Raw genomic sequence first — 14,613 nt, 5'->3', positions numbered from 1 at the left:
GAATTTTAAAGCCACCAAGCGGAACGTGTGGAGAATAAGCTGTTCAGTAAATCATTTCTTCCCTTTGCGAGGCTGGAAAATCCCTTTTTAAATGTGGCCAGGGTGGCAAGGATACAGAATGGGCAGACAGAAGACTGGTGGCCGCGCTTATGGAGGAAAAGTCAGAGGGGCAAGAGACTCCATCAATGTCTCTTCCCAGCCAGCATCAGCTGCAGGGAGCCCGGAACCTCCCTTGCCCTTCCGTGTGGGTGGCCCGCGCCTGGGACTTGGCTCCAGCCTCAGCGCCTGCGCAGCACAAGGCGTCAAGCCCGGGAGAGGCTAGGAAACTTCCACGACTACCTTCCCAGGCCCCGCCCCTTCCTCAGAATCAAGAGGGAGGAGCATCGTGCGCGCTCGCTCCGTTGCAAGCGCCAAAACCCCACCCCCAGCTCCTGCCTAAGGTTCTGGCCCGCCGCTTCGCCCCTCCCCACATACCTCTGCTCCAGATCCATTTCGGAGGCGCAACCAACGCGCCACGCAGTAGGAGGCACGAGCACGAGCGCGTGCGTACGTAAGCGCGCGCCGACTCGGGCGCAAGGAGGCCCCGCCTTTTCGTCCCGCCCCGCCCCGCCCCCGTCGGCCTCTCCTCCGGCTACTCTCCTGGCTTTTAGGATCCCGGCACCCGCGCGCGCTCTGCAGCTATGGAGGTACCTGGGAGCCTGTGCAAGAAAGTCAAGCTGAGCAATAATGCGCAGAACTGGGTGAGTCGGGGCAGAGAAGCGAAGGAGGCTCTGGGAGGCTCTGGTTGCAGCTCGTTCCGGAGCCGCTCCTTCCCTCCCGCCTCCTCTGCATCCTCCCTGGAGCTCGGGGGATGGTACCCGAGGCCCGCGGCGCCTTCCAGCTGGGGCGGTGGGGGGTGCCAGACGGGCTGGCGCGGGGGGGGGGGGGGTCTCGGGCTGGGCGCTGTGTGCGGTCCGACCCACCCTTCGTGGGAAGAATGCTCCCTTACCGTGCTCCTCGACTCAGATGAGACCTCGAAGAAAATCTTTCGGGAATGAGCTGACGGCTACGGAAGCGTGCACCCCCGACAGGGGATGCTTCCCGCATCTCTTGGAGTGGCCAGAAGGTCTGCAGAGGAGGCGAAGGCGGGCGCATTTTCATTGCGTTCGTGGTTTTCCTTGGCTCTGCCAGTGCATTTATCCCAGGTTTGGATCCATCGCCACGTCTTTCCATTTGCGAGTTTCAGTGTGAAGGGAGAGTACCCAACAATGTGGCCATTCATGAGTTGATACTGCTCTGAACTGAGGTTCTTTGTGGCTCAGTATTAAATCGGAATGTTTGACAAATAACATGGAGTTTTAAGGACTCGATTCCTGGAGACAGTAAGGTATGGGTAGACTAATGGTTTATAACGTTTAGCAAGGACTGCCAATTGGATTTGATGGTTAAGTGCTGTCTCCTCAGGAGGTTGCTTCCTTCCTTATTTCTTTGATGAGAAACAGCCTTAAGATATTGTAAGTATAGAGCAGATTGAGGTGGGGGAGGGGGAGGTGGTGTCCAACTTTGGAGTCAGGAAAGGCGCTGGTTTTAAGTTTAGATGGGTTTTTATTTCACAGCACAATCCGATCATGAGGCTTAATTTTAAATGCAACCTCGTAAATCATCATTAACCTTGATGAGTTAAAAAAAAAAAAAGCCATTTCAGGCAAATATTCATTTGATGTGAGTTTATCGTATCTGTTGTTACTTAAGATTCTCACCTGATTCCTTTCTTCTTTTAATTATTTAATCTTCTGTGATAAGGAGGGAAAGGAATAAAAGGTGAATTAGAACATTGGAAAGAGCACTGGACTACTGGCCTGGTCTCTGGTTCCAGCTTTGCCATTTAGTAGCTGAGTGAACTTGAGGAAAAACATTCTATTTCTTTAACCCTTAGCTGTCTTAACAAGGGTGTAATAGTGTGCACTTCTCTAGGTTGTTTCAAGGAGCAAAGAAGATAATGCATTTGAAAGTTCAGTGAAACCACTACCGTGTAACTTGGTGTGGCTCTTGTACCTCATGGTATTTTTTAGTTGGTGAAATAAGGTTGGCTAAATTAGGGTATTTACAGATGATTTCATTTACACCGTCCATAATTTATTTTTTAACTGTTTGCCAAATAGGTGTTCATTCTTTGTAGAGACCTTTGCCACTGATGGAGAAGATGAAAAATGAGGGACTCCATGCTTTCCGGCCAGTTGCTCATGGCCTGGTTGGGGCTGGAAGTGGCATTTGCCAGGTGATGAGTATTTCAGACCACAGTGACTAGTGCAAGACATGTTTTATCGCAGTTTAGAAGGGAGATTAGTTTATCCTAAATGTTTGGGGAAAGTTTATGGAGGAGAAATGTGCCCAGATTTGTGAGGCAGAGAGGAACTGTATGAATAAAGGCTGGAAATAAGAATTAATAATAATACTATTTTTTATAGAAACAAGGAAACCTTGTTTAACCACTCTGGAGAATTTTTACAGAGGAGTGGAGAGAAGTTTGAATGGGTTAGGGTGGGGCTAGGTTATGCAGTTGTTAATGTTAGCTCAGTTAAGACTTGATTCCTTGGGAGATTTTTGGTGAGGCTAGAATTTTTAATTTTCTGGGCCTTATAAGTCTTTTTTTGCCCCAATAGAGAACATCCGTCATATTTTCCTTTCACATACTGAAGTCAGCTGATACACACAAGTGTGAAGAACCCATACTCCTTTAAAGTTTCCATCACATGATGAAATTGGATTTCCAGGAAGGTTGGGCTACTGAGGAAATTAGATACTGTTACAGCCTAGATGTGGAAGTCTTAGAAAACAGATAGGGTTATAGTGAGGTCTAAATGAACTAATAGATTTAGAGCATGCTGGTACATGAACACTGTTTAAGTTGTTCTTGGTATTGATTTATCCGATGCGAGGGTGCAAAGGGCCGGGTTAAAGCACCTGTGGGAATAGCAGAATAGGTACATTAAAAACACACAAGGAACTCTCTGACCCTCCCCCGTTCATGCTCTGTCTCTCTCTGTCTCAAAAATAAATAAATGTAAAAAAAAAAAAAATTATAAAAAAAAAACACACAAGGAAGAGTAAGAAGGAGCTGACTGACTAACTAGAATTAGGGAATGAAAGAGGGAGGCGTGTTAAAAGTTGGATCCTGAGGTTTTAATCTTGAGAAATGGGGAGATAAGTTGTGCCGTGCTGGGAAATTGGGAAGTAGGCTGGAGGCTGGGGTAATGCTGATAAAAGTTAAACACTGAAGGAGAATTTACTGTGTGCCCAATACCGTTTTAAATGTCTTACTTAAGTTAACTTACTGAATTTTTGCAACATTTCTGAAGTGGATATCATGAGAGAGAGTCATTGAAAGCTGCCTGGGCTCAAATCTGGGCTCTGTTCTTTACTAACCACATAACCTTTGGCTAGTCACTTGATTTCCCTGTGCTCATCTGTAAAATGGAAGCATTGGTCTCACTGGGATGTTGTGAAGATTTAAAGGAGCTAATATATGAGAGATGCTTACAGTGCCTGGCATATAGTAAATGTTGTGTATAGTTCTTATTTTCACAGTTATCCTATAAGTAGTATTTCCATATTATAGATGAAGAAACTGAGGCACAGCGATGTCATAGAGTTTCTTAGTGGTGGATCCAATTTTAAGCATGCTGTACACGCGAGACAGCTTTTAGTAGATATGCTCTCCATAGGAATATAGTGAGAGCCACATAATGTAGTTGAAAACTTTCTAGAGGGTCCATTGAAGAAAAAAGAAACAGGTTGAAATAAATTTGATTAATGTCTTTTATTTAACCCAACATATTTAAAACAGTCATTTCAACATAAATGTAACTTCAATACTATCATAACATAAAATTACTAAGATATATTACTTAAGGGTGTATTTTACACTTACACATCTCAGTTCAGACTAGCCTCATTTCGAATACTCAGTAGGGACATGTGGACAACATGATAGAGACTGAGGTGGGTTAAGATTGGAAATAAAGATTTGATGATTAAATTTGAGTTAGAGAATGAAGAGAAAAATGAGAGACTAAGTCCTAAGCTTTGGGTAGTATCTCCTGTGAAGGAACAGGTAAGAGAAGGGGCTTCATGAGAGCTAGGAAAGACCTAGGAAAATATAATGTTCTGGCATTGGGGAGCATTATTTAGTATTAGAGGGAGATGTCTCCATACATCTACAAGAATGGTTAAAGAGAAATCAGGAATAAACTTGCTTCGTTAGCTTTCTCATACCTCAGTCTGTCAAAGGATCAGATGTAATGCATTTCATTCTCCATCTGACTGAACCTTTCTATACTGAGACCAGCTTTTTTCTTTTTTTTTCTTTTTTTAGGTTTGTTTATTTTGAGAGAGACACAGACAGTGTGAGTGGGGGAGGGGCAGAGGGAGGGAGAGAGAATCCCACGCAGGCTCCATGCTCAGTGCAGAGTCTGACATGGGGCTCGAATTCGTGTAACTATGAGATCATGACCTGAGCCGAAACCAAGAGGACATTTAACCGATTGAGCCACCCAGATGCCCCAGTGTGGGACTAGCTTTTATCTGCCCTTAGGAGTGTGTGAGTTGGGCTGAGGGAGATGTGGGGCACTCAGTTCAGGTCCAGGGGTTACTCACCCATTTGGTAGAATCATGTTGGGTTGAATTCCTTGCTTGGACCTGCCTTACTGGGGAGTTGGAGCCTCCAGCCCACGGAGTGGTCTGACATTCAGAAGCAACCTGTAGTCTCATTCTGGTTTGCCTTTCCATACCCCTATCTCCTGCTACTCCCCAAATTTCCATAGCTCCATATCTCCAGCCCCAACTTTTCTTCTGTACCTTTCATCCTCATGGTTTTACAAAAGCCTTTCCTTGTGCCTGGGCTGCACGTTAACCTTTGTCACTTCCTAGAATCTTCGCAGAGCTGTGGGTTTCTTTATCATACGGTGGCCCTCCCTCCTGTGTGCACACACTCTTACACATTGCTGAATTGGGTATGCACCCCTGTATTATGTTGTATGCTGCCACTATCACATATTATGTAGTGATACTTCATTACAGATGTTTTGTGTCTACACTGAGCTTCTCACATAACAAGATGGGGATAAGGAATATGGTACATAGTAAGCTTGGGTGCTTCAGACATTAAAATCCTTAGATAACATTAATATCTCTGCACAGCTTTAGAGAATATGCTTCATATGTGGTAGGATTCAAATTATAGTTTTGTCACCACCTGTGTGATCTTGGGCATATTACCGTAATACGTCTGTGCCTCATCATCCTCAAAGGTAATGATGTGAATAATAAGATACAGCTTATGGTGGACCTATATCTCCACTAGGAAATAGTGCATATCTCCTAGGGTTATAGTGGGGTTTATTTTTTTAAGTTTATTTATTTTGAAGGGGTGCCTGGATGTCTCAGTCGGTTAAGCGGCTGACTTCAGCTCAGGTCATGATCTCGCGGTCTGTGGGTTTGAGTCCTGCGTCGAGCTCTGTGCTGACAGCTCAGAGCCTGGAGCCTGCTTCCGATTCTGTGTTTCCCTCTCTCTCTGCCCCTCCCCTGCTTGCTCTCTGTCTCTCTTTCAAAAATAATAATAAACATTATAAAAAAAATTTTTTTTAAATTAATTTAGTTTGAGAGAGTGTGCACATGCACACATGAGTGAGGGAGAGGCAGAGAGGGAACCCTAAGCAGGGTCTGTGCTGTCAGCACAGAGCCCCGTAGGGGTGTAACAAACCGTGAGATTCCATGTAACAAACCGTGAGATTGCAACCTGAGCCAAGATCAAGAGTTGGATGCCTAACCAACTGGGCCACCCAGGTGCTGCTATAGTGAGGTTTAAGTAAGTCAGTATATTTGAAATACTATGGTGATACCTGGCACATGAACAATATTTAAGGTGTTGTTCTTCTTATTTTTTATTATTAATTTATATTTTTTGAGGGGGGGGGAGGAGGGACAGAGAGAGAGAGAGAGAGAGAGAGAGAGAGAGAGAGAGAGAAAATCTTAAGCAGGTTCCACGCCCAGTATGGAGTCCCATGTGGGGCTTGATCTTGCAACCGTGAGATCATGACCTGAGCCGAAATCAAGAGTCAGATGCTTAACTGACTGAGCCACCCAGGTGCCCCCTGTTATTATTTATTCATCAAATATTTAACACCTACTCTGTGTGTGCCTTTGTTCTAGGTGCTAGGGATGCAGTAGTAAAAAGACAGAGAAGGTATTGTATTCTACCTGGGAAAGAGTTAATTAAAAAGCAAACAAATAAATGAATGAGATAATTCTCCCTTTTACCAGTTCTACCTTTTTTGAGCCGTTTGTCCCATACACTGTTAGATGCCTTTCACAGAAGGCCAGTAGCTCATTCTGGATTTTGGAGGAGACTGAGGTGGAACAGAAAAGAAACACGCATGCAGAACACCCAGCTTATGAAAGGCCGAGGCAGAGGCCAGTATTTTCATTCTTCAGAGCATTGGCCTGGCCATGGTCAGGGGCAGGTATTGATCTGCTGCTGGAAAAATTGCCTAAAGAAGAAGGAAAGCTGGATTTCCACCAAGAATGTACTCTTACGAATGTTGACTAACAATAACAAGAACGATAACAAGGTCTGGATCTGTGTTGTCGAATCTGATAGCTGCTAGCCACCTGTGGCAACTTAAATTTAGTTAAAATTAGTGAAGTAAGAAATTCTTTTCCTTAGCTGCACTAGCCACATTTCAGGCACTCCACTGCCTAGTGGCCAGTGTATTGGACAGTACAGTATAGAAGATTTTCATCATCTCAGAAAGTTGTATTGACAGGGCATGTCTAGATAGGAACTTTGGGGTGGCTGCCAGCATTTCTTCTACTCTCTGTGTATTTATGTATTCATGTATTCATTTTTACTCTCTTTCCAGGGCAAGAAATTTTGAGAGCTAGTGGCTACTTTGGAATCCTAGTTCTGGGTGATTCTGTAGCCCTGGCTTCTGGCATGATACCTGGCAGTATTAGCTTCCCCCTCAGCATACTTGTGTCTCTACATGTGAATTGTGAAATAAACTTTCCCAGCCTGAGCTCTGTTACATTGAATTTTGAGAAGTAGTTCTCTACTCTGGTGGCTCTCAACCAGATAAGATTTTGCCACTCCCAAGGGGGTGTTTGGCAGTATCTGGAGACATTTTTGATTGTTAGCATGTGCCTGTGCTGGGGGTGCTTCTGGCATCTGTTGGATAGAGGCCAGAGATGCTACTAAACATCTGACAGTGCACAGAATGGCTCCCACAACAAAGAATTATCTGGTTCAAGGAGTCGTTATTGCTGAAGCTGAGAGACCCTGTTTCTCCGCTTTGTTTTGGGTAAGAAAAAGGGAAAGGAAATTGCATAGCTCTGATATGCAAAATTAGGAATTTAAAGTAAGATCCAGTTGATAATAACATTTTCTTATTCACCAGCTTGGAAGTTACCATTTTTGCTCTTTTTTTTTTTTTTTATGTTTATTTTTGAGAGAGCACACACGTGTGCACGCACACCAGTGGGGGAAGGGCAGAGGGAGAGGGAGACACAGATTCCGAAGCAGGTTCCAGGCTCTGAGCTGTCAGCACAGAGCCCCCACATGGGGCTCGAACTCACCATGAGATCATGACCTGAGCTGAAGTCGGACGCTTAAAACTCCCAACTCTGAATTGTTTTGAAAGCAAGTTACTAAGTAATGTAAATGAAGAGAATAACTTTTTTTCTTTTTTGGTATTTACCTAAGTGGTAATTATTTCTGTGACACGTCCTTTTCTAAGGATATAATTCCTTACCGAGTGAGTTTTAACCAATAAAAATAGTGGGAATGTTAGACATTATGTATAGAAGTCCAGTTTCAATTTAGATGATGTAGCCATTGTTCTGTGTCTTCTTTCTAGTTTCCTTGATGTTTGCATCCTTTCTCTGTGTCTTTATCTCTCGTATGTTTAAGTTTTTTTTAGTATATTCAGAGTTGTACAACTATGTTTAAGTTTTTTTTTAGTATATTCAGAGTTGTACAATCATCACCAGTGTCTAATTTTAGAACATTTTTTCACCTCAAAAAGAAATCCTGTACCCACGAGCAGTCATTCCCCTTCCTACCTCTTCCTTTCTCTCTAGCTCTTGACAGTCCATAATGTTTTCTGTCTCTGGATTTTCCTATTCCAAATTTTCCTATAAATGGAATCCTACAACATATGGCTTACTGCATCTGGTTTCTTTAACTTAGTATAATGTTTCCAAGGTTCATCCATGTTGTAGCATGTTATCAGTACTTCATTCCTTTAGGTGGTCGAATCATGTTCCATTTTATGGATATATATTACATTTGGTTTATCCATTCATCAGGTGATGGACATTTGAGTTTCTGTTCTTTGGCTTTTATGGGTGATGCTGTTGTGAACATTTGTGTCCATGTTTTTTGTGTACTCTCGCATGGTTTTAGTAGTTAATATCAACATCTGAGGTAGACGTTAGTGTATTTTTGTCTGTCCAGCTTCTGAACTCCCTTCGTATGTATGGGGAGTCCCCCACTGTCACTGTGGTGGGAGATGCAGGGGTCTGTCATGGTGTAATGATTTCTTTATTTATAGTTTGTCTCCTTACCTGAAATGTTATCTTATCCTCAGTATCTAGAAGGGATCAATGACTAAAATAGTCTTAGATTCGTTTCTGACTTCTAGGAATCTTAGAGCTGGGCTTTCTACCTGGAGGTCATCCTAGGGCCCTTCCATTAAAGTTACCGACATTTTGAAATTTTGATTCAATATATAAATGTTGCTTAATCTTTAAAACAGGCTAGTTGGGTACCTATGATGTATATGCAGAGTGCATGCATGGTATAGTTGATGGCTATCAGATAAGCCTCGTAGGGACTTAGTTTTGATTCAGGAGGTCTGGGGGAGAGCCTGAGATTCGCTTCCTGATGAGCAACATCATTCCAGTGTTGCTGTGCAGCATGTTTGGGAATCTCAGGGTGTTAAGTATAGTATTTTCAAGTTTTCTCAGCCTCCAGCAATGTATGATCTTCACTTTTGCTGTTTGCCTTTGGCTTGTTAATGTTCAGAAGATTAATTCCACTTGTGGGTAACTAAGTTATCAGTGACTGTGAACTAAAGGTTTCTTCTTTTTTTTTAAAATTATTTTTCAATGTTCATTTATTTTTGAGAGACAGGGAGAGACAGACCATGAGCATGAGTGAGGGAGGGGCAGAGAGAGAGGGAGACACAGAATCCGAAGTAGGCTCTAGGCTCTAAGCTGCCAGCACAGAGCCCGATATGGGGCTCAAACCCACGAACCGTGAGATCATGACCTGAGTGTAAGTTGGACGCTTAACCCACCAAGCCACACGGCGCCCCAAGGTTTCTTCTTTTTTGTATGTACTCTGCCATGTCTTCACTTTATTCACATGTTACGCTACCATCTCTCCATAGTATGTCTTGAGACATGAAAGAAACATGACTGTTACTGTTTCAGAGATTCCCTTGACAGGGAAAAATCTGTTATAAGATGGCCGACAGGACTGATAGGGGAACTCCAGTCCCTCCAGCCTGAAGACTCCCCTTCCGGGTTCTTCTTCCCACCCTGCTTGCTGCCACTGACACCAAATTACTACTAATGAGGAATGCAGAAGTAACAGACTATAAATTGTCCCTTCTGTTGATCTGGGCTCAGACCTCTGGAGGGTGATCTCTGAGCCCACTGGTCTAAAATAAACCTCCTGCCTTCCAAGATCTCCGAGTGCTGCTTGGTTCTTCTGCCAGGTGATCCAGACCAGTTTCCGTAACACCCTTTCAGGAATACACTGTTCAGCAGTCAGCTTAAGGTGGGTGGTGGGATGGATGATAGATGTTGAGTCCAGAATTATACTTGTTATTTGGTATATGCTCATTGCTTTTACACATTCCACTTAAAAAGGCAGAGTTGTTCATAAAGTCATGATAAACTCATAAGGCATAAAATTCTCTAAATGGCATCATAGGAGAAGTTCATTTGTCCCATAGGGAAGTGGACAAAATAATAAAACCGCCCATGTGGAAATTAAGGACGGTCCAAAAAGGCACCCTGGGCCACTTGTGTGCGTCATGACAGAAGTGTGTCAAATGTGTAGAAAGTGTGCACCACAATTGTCAGAGGCCATGTGAAGTTAGCCTGGTAACAGGACTGAGAGTTGTTTAGCCCTATGTGTTGAAAGTGAATAAATTCTGTTGAAATGAATCATCCCAGTTCTGCTAGACTTAAGATTGCTGAATGTTGGTCTTCATTGGCACGTTAGGCAGGGAAAACAAATCATACCTTAAAATAAGTGCCTTATATCTAACTTTTACTGAGCACTGACTAGGCACAAGAGAAGAGTTGGAACGTTGGGGAAAATACAAAGAACTGCAGCTCCCTGCGCTTGACCTACCCACCCAAGGAAGTCAAAACATATGTACATAGAAAGATACCTGAAAGTAGAAAACGGTCCCTCAAGAACAGTCAAACCATATAGGCGGTAAATGTTACAGGGACTGCCTGGGTGCACACACCAGGCCACATAAATATTTCTACAAACCACCCAGACGATTAGGAAGGAAACCATAAACCTGATTTCTCTGTCCTGTGGATAGAAGCTAGGCCCTTGAAGACTGAGCAGGAATGTAGAATCAGAAGGAAACAACTCACCCTTGGCCCTTAGTGAGTCACTAATGTCATTTCTTGTGGGTGTAATTGGGGGAAGGATTTGGCCAGCAGGAGGGTGGAAAAGAAGGGAAGGGGAACTAGGAGATTGCATGTGGGAGTGGCCTTTAGGTTCTTAGTAAAGTTCAGGCATAATTCCACCTCCTTGCTATTCCAGTAGTTGAAGAAAAGTGTTCTTTAATTTACTCTGAGAAACTGGGAGGTAGGAGATTGTGGCAGATCTTTTTTTTCTTTTTAAGATTGTTTTGTAATATGAGAAAGATCAAACATCTATAAACAATAAGCGTCCTTAGACTGCCATCCTTGCTGCCAGAATTTTTTTAAATGTGGGAGGCAAGAAACCCTGAGGTAGCATTCTTTTCTAGTGATTAAAACAGACAATCTCTGCTTATCCTATATTTTCTCCCAGCCACATCCTCAGTGGTTGGTTTATAGCTTCTCAGGTAATTTTATACATTCTACTCAATTTAAAAAGAAAGCAGGAGGTATTTTACAGGGCCAGAATGAATTAAAATTCATTAGATACATGTTTCTTCTTGCCCCAAAGCGAAATAACTTGGAACAAATCCCAAAGCAAAATGACCTGAGTCAAACAGGTTTTGCAGCTGACTTGTGTAGCACCTCCCCCCACCCCCTTCTCCCCAGGCAGCCTGGCTGGGGGCTGAAACTAGTGACCTCTGGGTAGAGGTGTCCCTCCTCAAGAGATGAGGATATCTGTGTGGGGAACCTTGTTTTTGTTTAAGATCTTGGAGACGTGGAGCTGGAAAGTTATGTTTCCTTCATTAGTTTATTGAAGAGAAATAAGTCGGGTGACCCATATTATAATTTTTCATAAGTGATTATTGAACATTTATAATATAATTTTATTGGAAATCCATCTGTTAATGAGACGATTAGTGGGCGAGGGGTGTGACTCTTGTGGTGTACTTATTAAAAAGAACTGGCAGACTGTCCCTTTGGCCTCAGAGGATTTTCCACAATGAGTGATGGTAGGACCCAGAAGGGCAGAGATGCCTTTCTCTGGTGCACTAGGAGTATTTGCATCGTTGGCGGGGAAGTGGGAAGAGAGACCTGGCGCCTCGGGCAGACCGTTTTTAGAAGAGAGTACATCTAAAAAAAAAAAAAAAGAAGAGAGTACATCTGGAAGTTGAAGATCTGGATAGAAATGCACTCCTTTACAAAGGTCATGCTTCTATGCCTACAAGGGTGTTTGTTCCCCATTTTGAAGACCTCTGGGCCAAACCACAGCCCTGGTTGGATCTGCTCTGACTGTTCCATGCCTCAACCTGTGTCCCTGATGTGGCTGCGGAAAACACTGTCCTAGTGACTGGTATTGCTTTGAATTTATGAGTGTTGGCTTCACAGGAGTTGTTCAGACTGCCTGCCATCCACTCTAGATTTCCCTGGTCCACGTTTTCACTTTTCTGTGTTCTCACTCTTCCTTCTGTCTGGAGGTGCTTCACCTCCCCCCCCACCGCCCCAGCTCATCACAGGTCTTAAGTGTTCTCTTTTTGGTGAAGCCACTCTGTCTGAACATCACTTCTGGTATTTCTTCACAATTTTGCTTTATTTACTTTTCTCCTTTCTGATATTTATTCCTGCATAACTTATATAATTAATCATTTTAGTCTTTATTCCCCCTGTTGTCTCTTCCAGTGACCAGTGACTTTTTTTTTTTTTTTTTAAAGAGAATATGCAGGGGAAGGGGAAAAGAATCTTGAGTGGGGGAGTGGCAGGGGGGCTGGGAGAGGGCAGAGAGAGAGAATCTTAAGGAGGCTCTAGGCTCAACATTGCAGGGCTCCATCCAATGACCCTGGAATCATGACCTGAGCCCAGATCAAGAGTCTGGTACTCTATGGACAGGAGCCACCTAGGCGTCCCTAGTCCAGTGGCTTTCAGACACTAACTTGTATCATCATCACCTGGAGGGCTTTAAAATACAGACTGTTGGGCCCTGCCCCAGAGTTTGTGATTCAGTTGGCTGGAGACAGGATCTAATAATTTGCATTTCTAACAGTTCCCAGGATACTCTGATTCTGCTCTTCTGGGGCCACACTTTGAGAACCACTGCACTAGGAGTGAGGACCAGATAAAAGTCCCAAGAGGACAGAGATTTTTTTATTGGTACTGCAAACTGTTTCATTCCTAGAGGAATGTCAAGCGTGTAGTATGTATTCAGTAAATACTTTTGAATGAATGATGAATAAAACTGCCTTAAAAAGTAAGAGCTTACAAGCAGTATCAAATACAAACACCCTATCAAAAAAGGATGCTGTTACGTACCTATTTTGTAAAGACATGCTATTAAAAAGAACCTTAATTACGGTTTTGCTCCATAGGGAGAGAAAATAGACTCTAATTCATTTTGTTTTGTATAGAAAACAACATTATTGATATAATTTGCATACCATTCAATTTATCTGTTTAAAATGCATAAATGGCTTTTAATATTTTTCAGTTTTGCAGCCATGATCACAATCAATTTTAGAGCATTTTAATAATCCCAAAAGATCCCTCTATGCATTACCAGTCACTCTCCCTGCCCTCCAGTCTCCCAGCCTGAGGCAGTCACTAATCTGCTTTCTGTCTCTCTAGCTTATCTCGTGTTGGACAGTTCAATAAATGGAATTATACCATACATGGGTGTTTGTGACTGGCTTCTTAGCCTAATGTTTTTGAGGTTCATCCAAGTTGTAACGTGTTTGAGTACTTCATTCCTTTTTGTTGCCCGATAATCCATTGAGTGGGTATATTGTGTAAACTTTAAAATATTTTATCTAATTATCAACTGGTGGACAATTGGGTTTCCACTTTTTGGCTTTTATCAGTAAAGCTGCTATGAACTTAGGTATGTATGTTTTGTGTGGACATGTTTTCTTGTGAGTATCTGGGAGTTTATTTGGTCAGGTAACTATTTAACATTTTCAGAACTGCTGTTTGCCAAAGTGACTGTAGTATTTTACATTTTCACCACAAATGTATGAGGATTCTAATTTCTCTGTATTCTCACTAGCACTTGTTACTGTCTTTTTGATTATAGCCCTCCTGGTGGATCATATACATATCTCTTTGTGGTTTTGATTTGCTGTGCATTTTTCTGGTGGCTAATGATGTCGAACATCTTTTAATCTGCTTTTTTTGTCATTTGTATTTTTTGCTTGGAGAAATGTCCATTTGGATACTTTGAGACCTGTATAAATTTATGCCATTTTTGTTGAAGAATATTTGGGAAAATGATTGCATTCCTTTTTTTGTGTGTGTGTGGAATAACTACAAATAAGCAATGAATTTCATGTTTTGCCAATTAATTTAATAACTTAATCCAGCTAGTTAAATATTTGATTTAATTAATTTAACCCTCTGAGCCACCCAGGAACGCAAAAGCTCTTACTACTGTGCATTTCATGATGCCTACAGACATTCCTTCCACACTTTGTTTAGGAGTCTGCTTCTATGCTACCTTCTCAGAGGCCTTTCTTGATCGTCCTGTCTAGAGAGGTACTCATCCCTGATGTCTCTTTTCAGCTTACCATGTTTTATTTCTTACAGTCGCACTTGTCATGCTCTGATACGACCAAGTTATACTGCTTTGTCTCCCCCAGTGTGATGTAAGCTCAGTGAGGGTAGGGACCCTGTTTAGTTCACATGGTATACTAGTAGGGCCTAAGTGAGTGGAAGACTGGGTTATGGAGTCCACTGCTCCCTTGTTAACTGGCACTTGGGCAAGTTGTTTAGCTTTTCTCAGGTTTAACATCTTCATTTGTAAAAACACAGGAGTAAGAGTTTTTGCGTTCCTGGGTGGCTCAGAGGGTTAAGTTAATTAAATCAAATATTAAACTAGCTTAGTTGATTAAATTATTAATTAAATTAATTGGCAAAACACAACACCATGCTTAGGTACTATAATGAAAACTGTTAGTTTTAATCTTTTTCCTTGCT

The 14,613-nt window shown here is 42.5% G+C and overlaps 1 protein-coding gene across 1 annotated transcript in view; it reads left to right on the top strand.

Moving 5' to 3' along the window:
• Positions 1-389: 389 nt before the first annotated feature.
• PAPSS1 (3'-phosphoadenosine 5'-phosphosulfate synthase 1) overlaps positions 390-14,613 on the top strand; it is a 46,570-nt gene continuing 32,346 nt past the window's right edge. The window contains exon 1 of the mRNA XM_049631000.1: positions 390-740. Within this exon, the coding sequence (XP_049486957.1) occupies positions 681-740 (60 nt within the window). The 5' untranslated portion in view covers positions 390-680. The remainder of the gene's footprint in view (positions 741-14,613) is intronic.

Source organism: Panthera uncia, chromosome B1, assembly GCF_023721935.1.
Source record: "Panthera uncia isolate 11264 chromosome B1, Puncia_PCG_1.0, whole genome shotgun sequence".
Taxonomy (NCBI): domain Eukaryota; kingdom Metazoa; phylum Chordata; class Mammalia; order Carnivora; family Felidae; genus Panthera; species Panthera uncia.
Note: the sequence above shows the minus strand (reverse complement) of the source record. Positions and strands in the feature narration are given on the sequence as shown.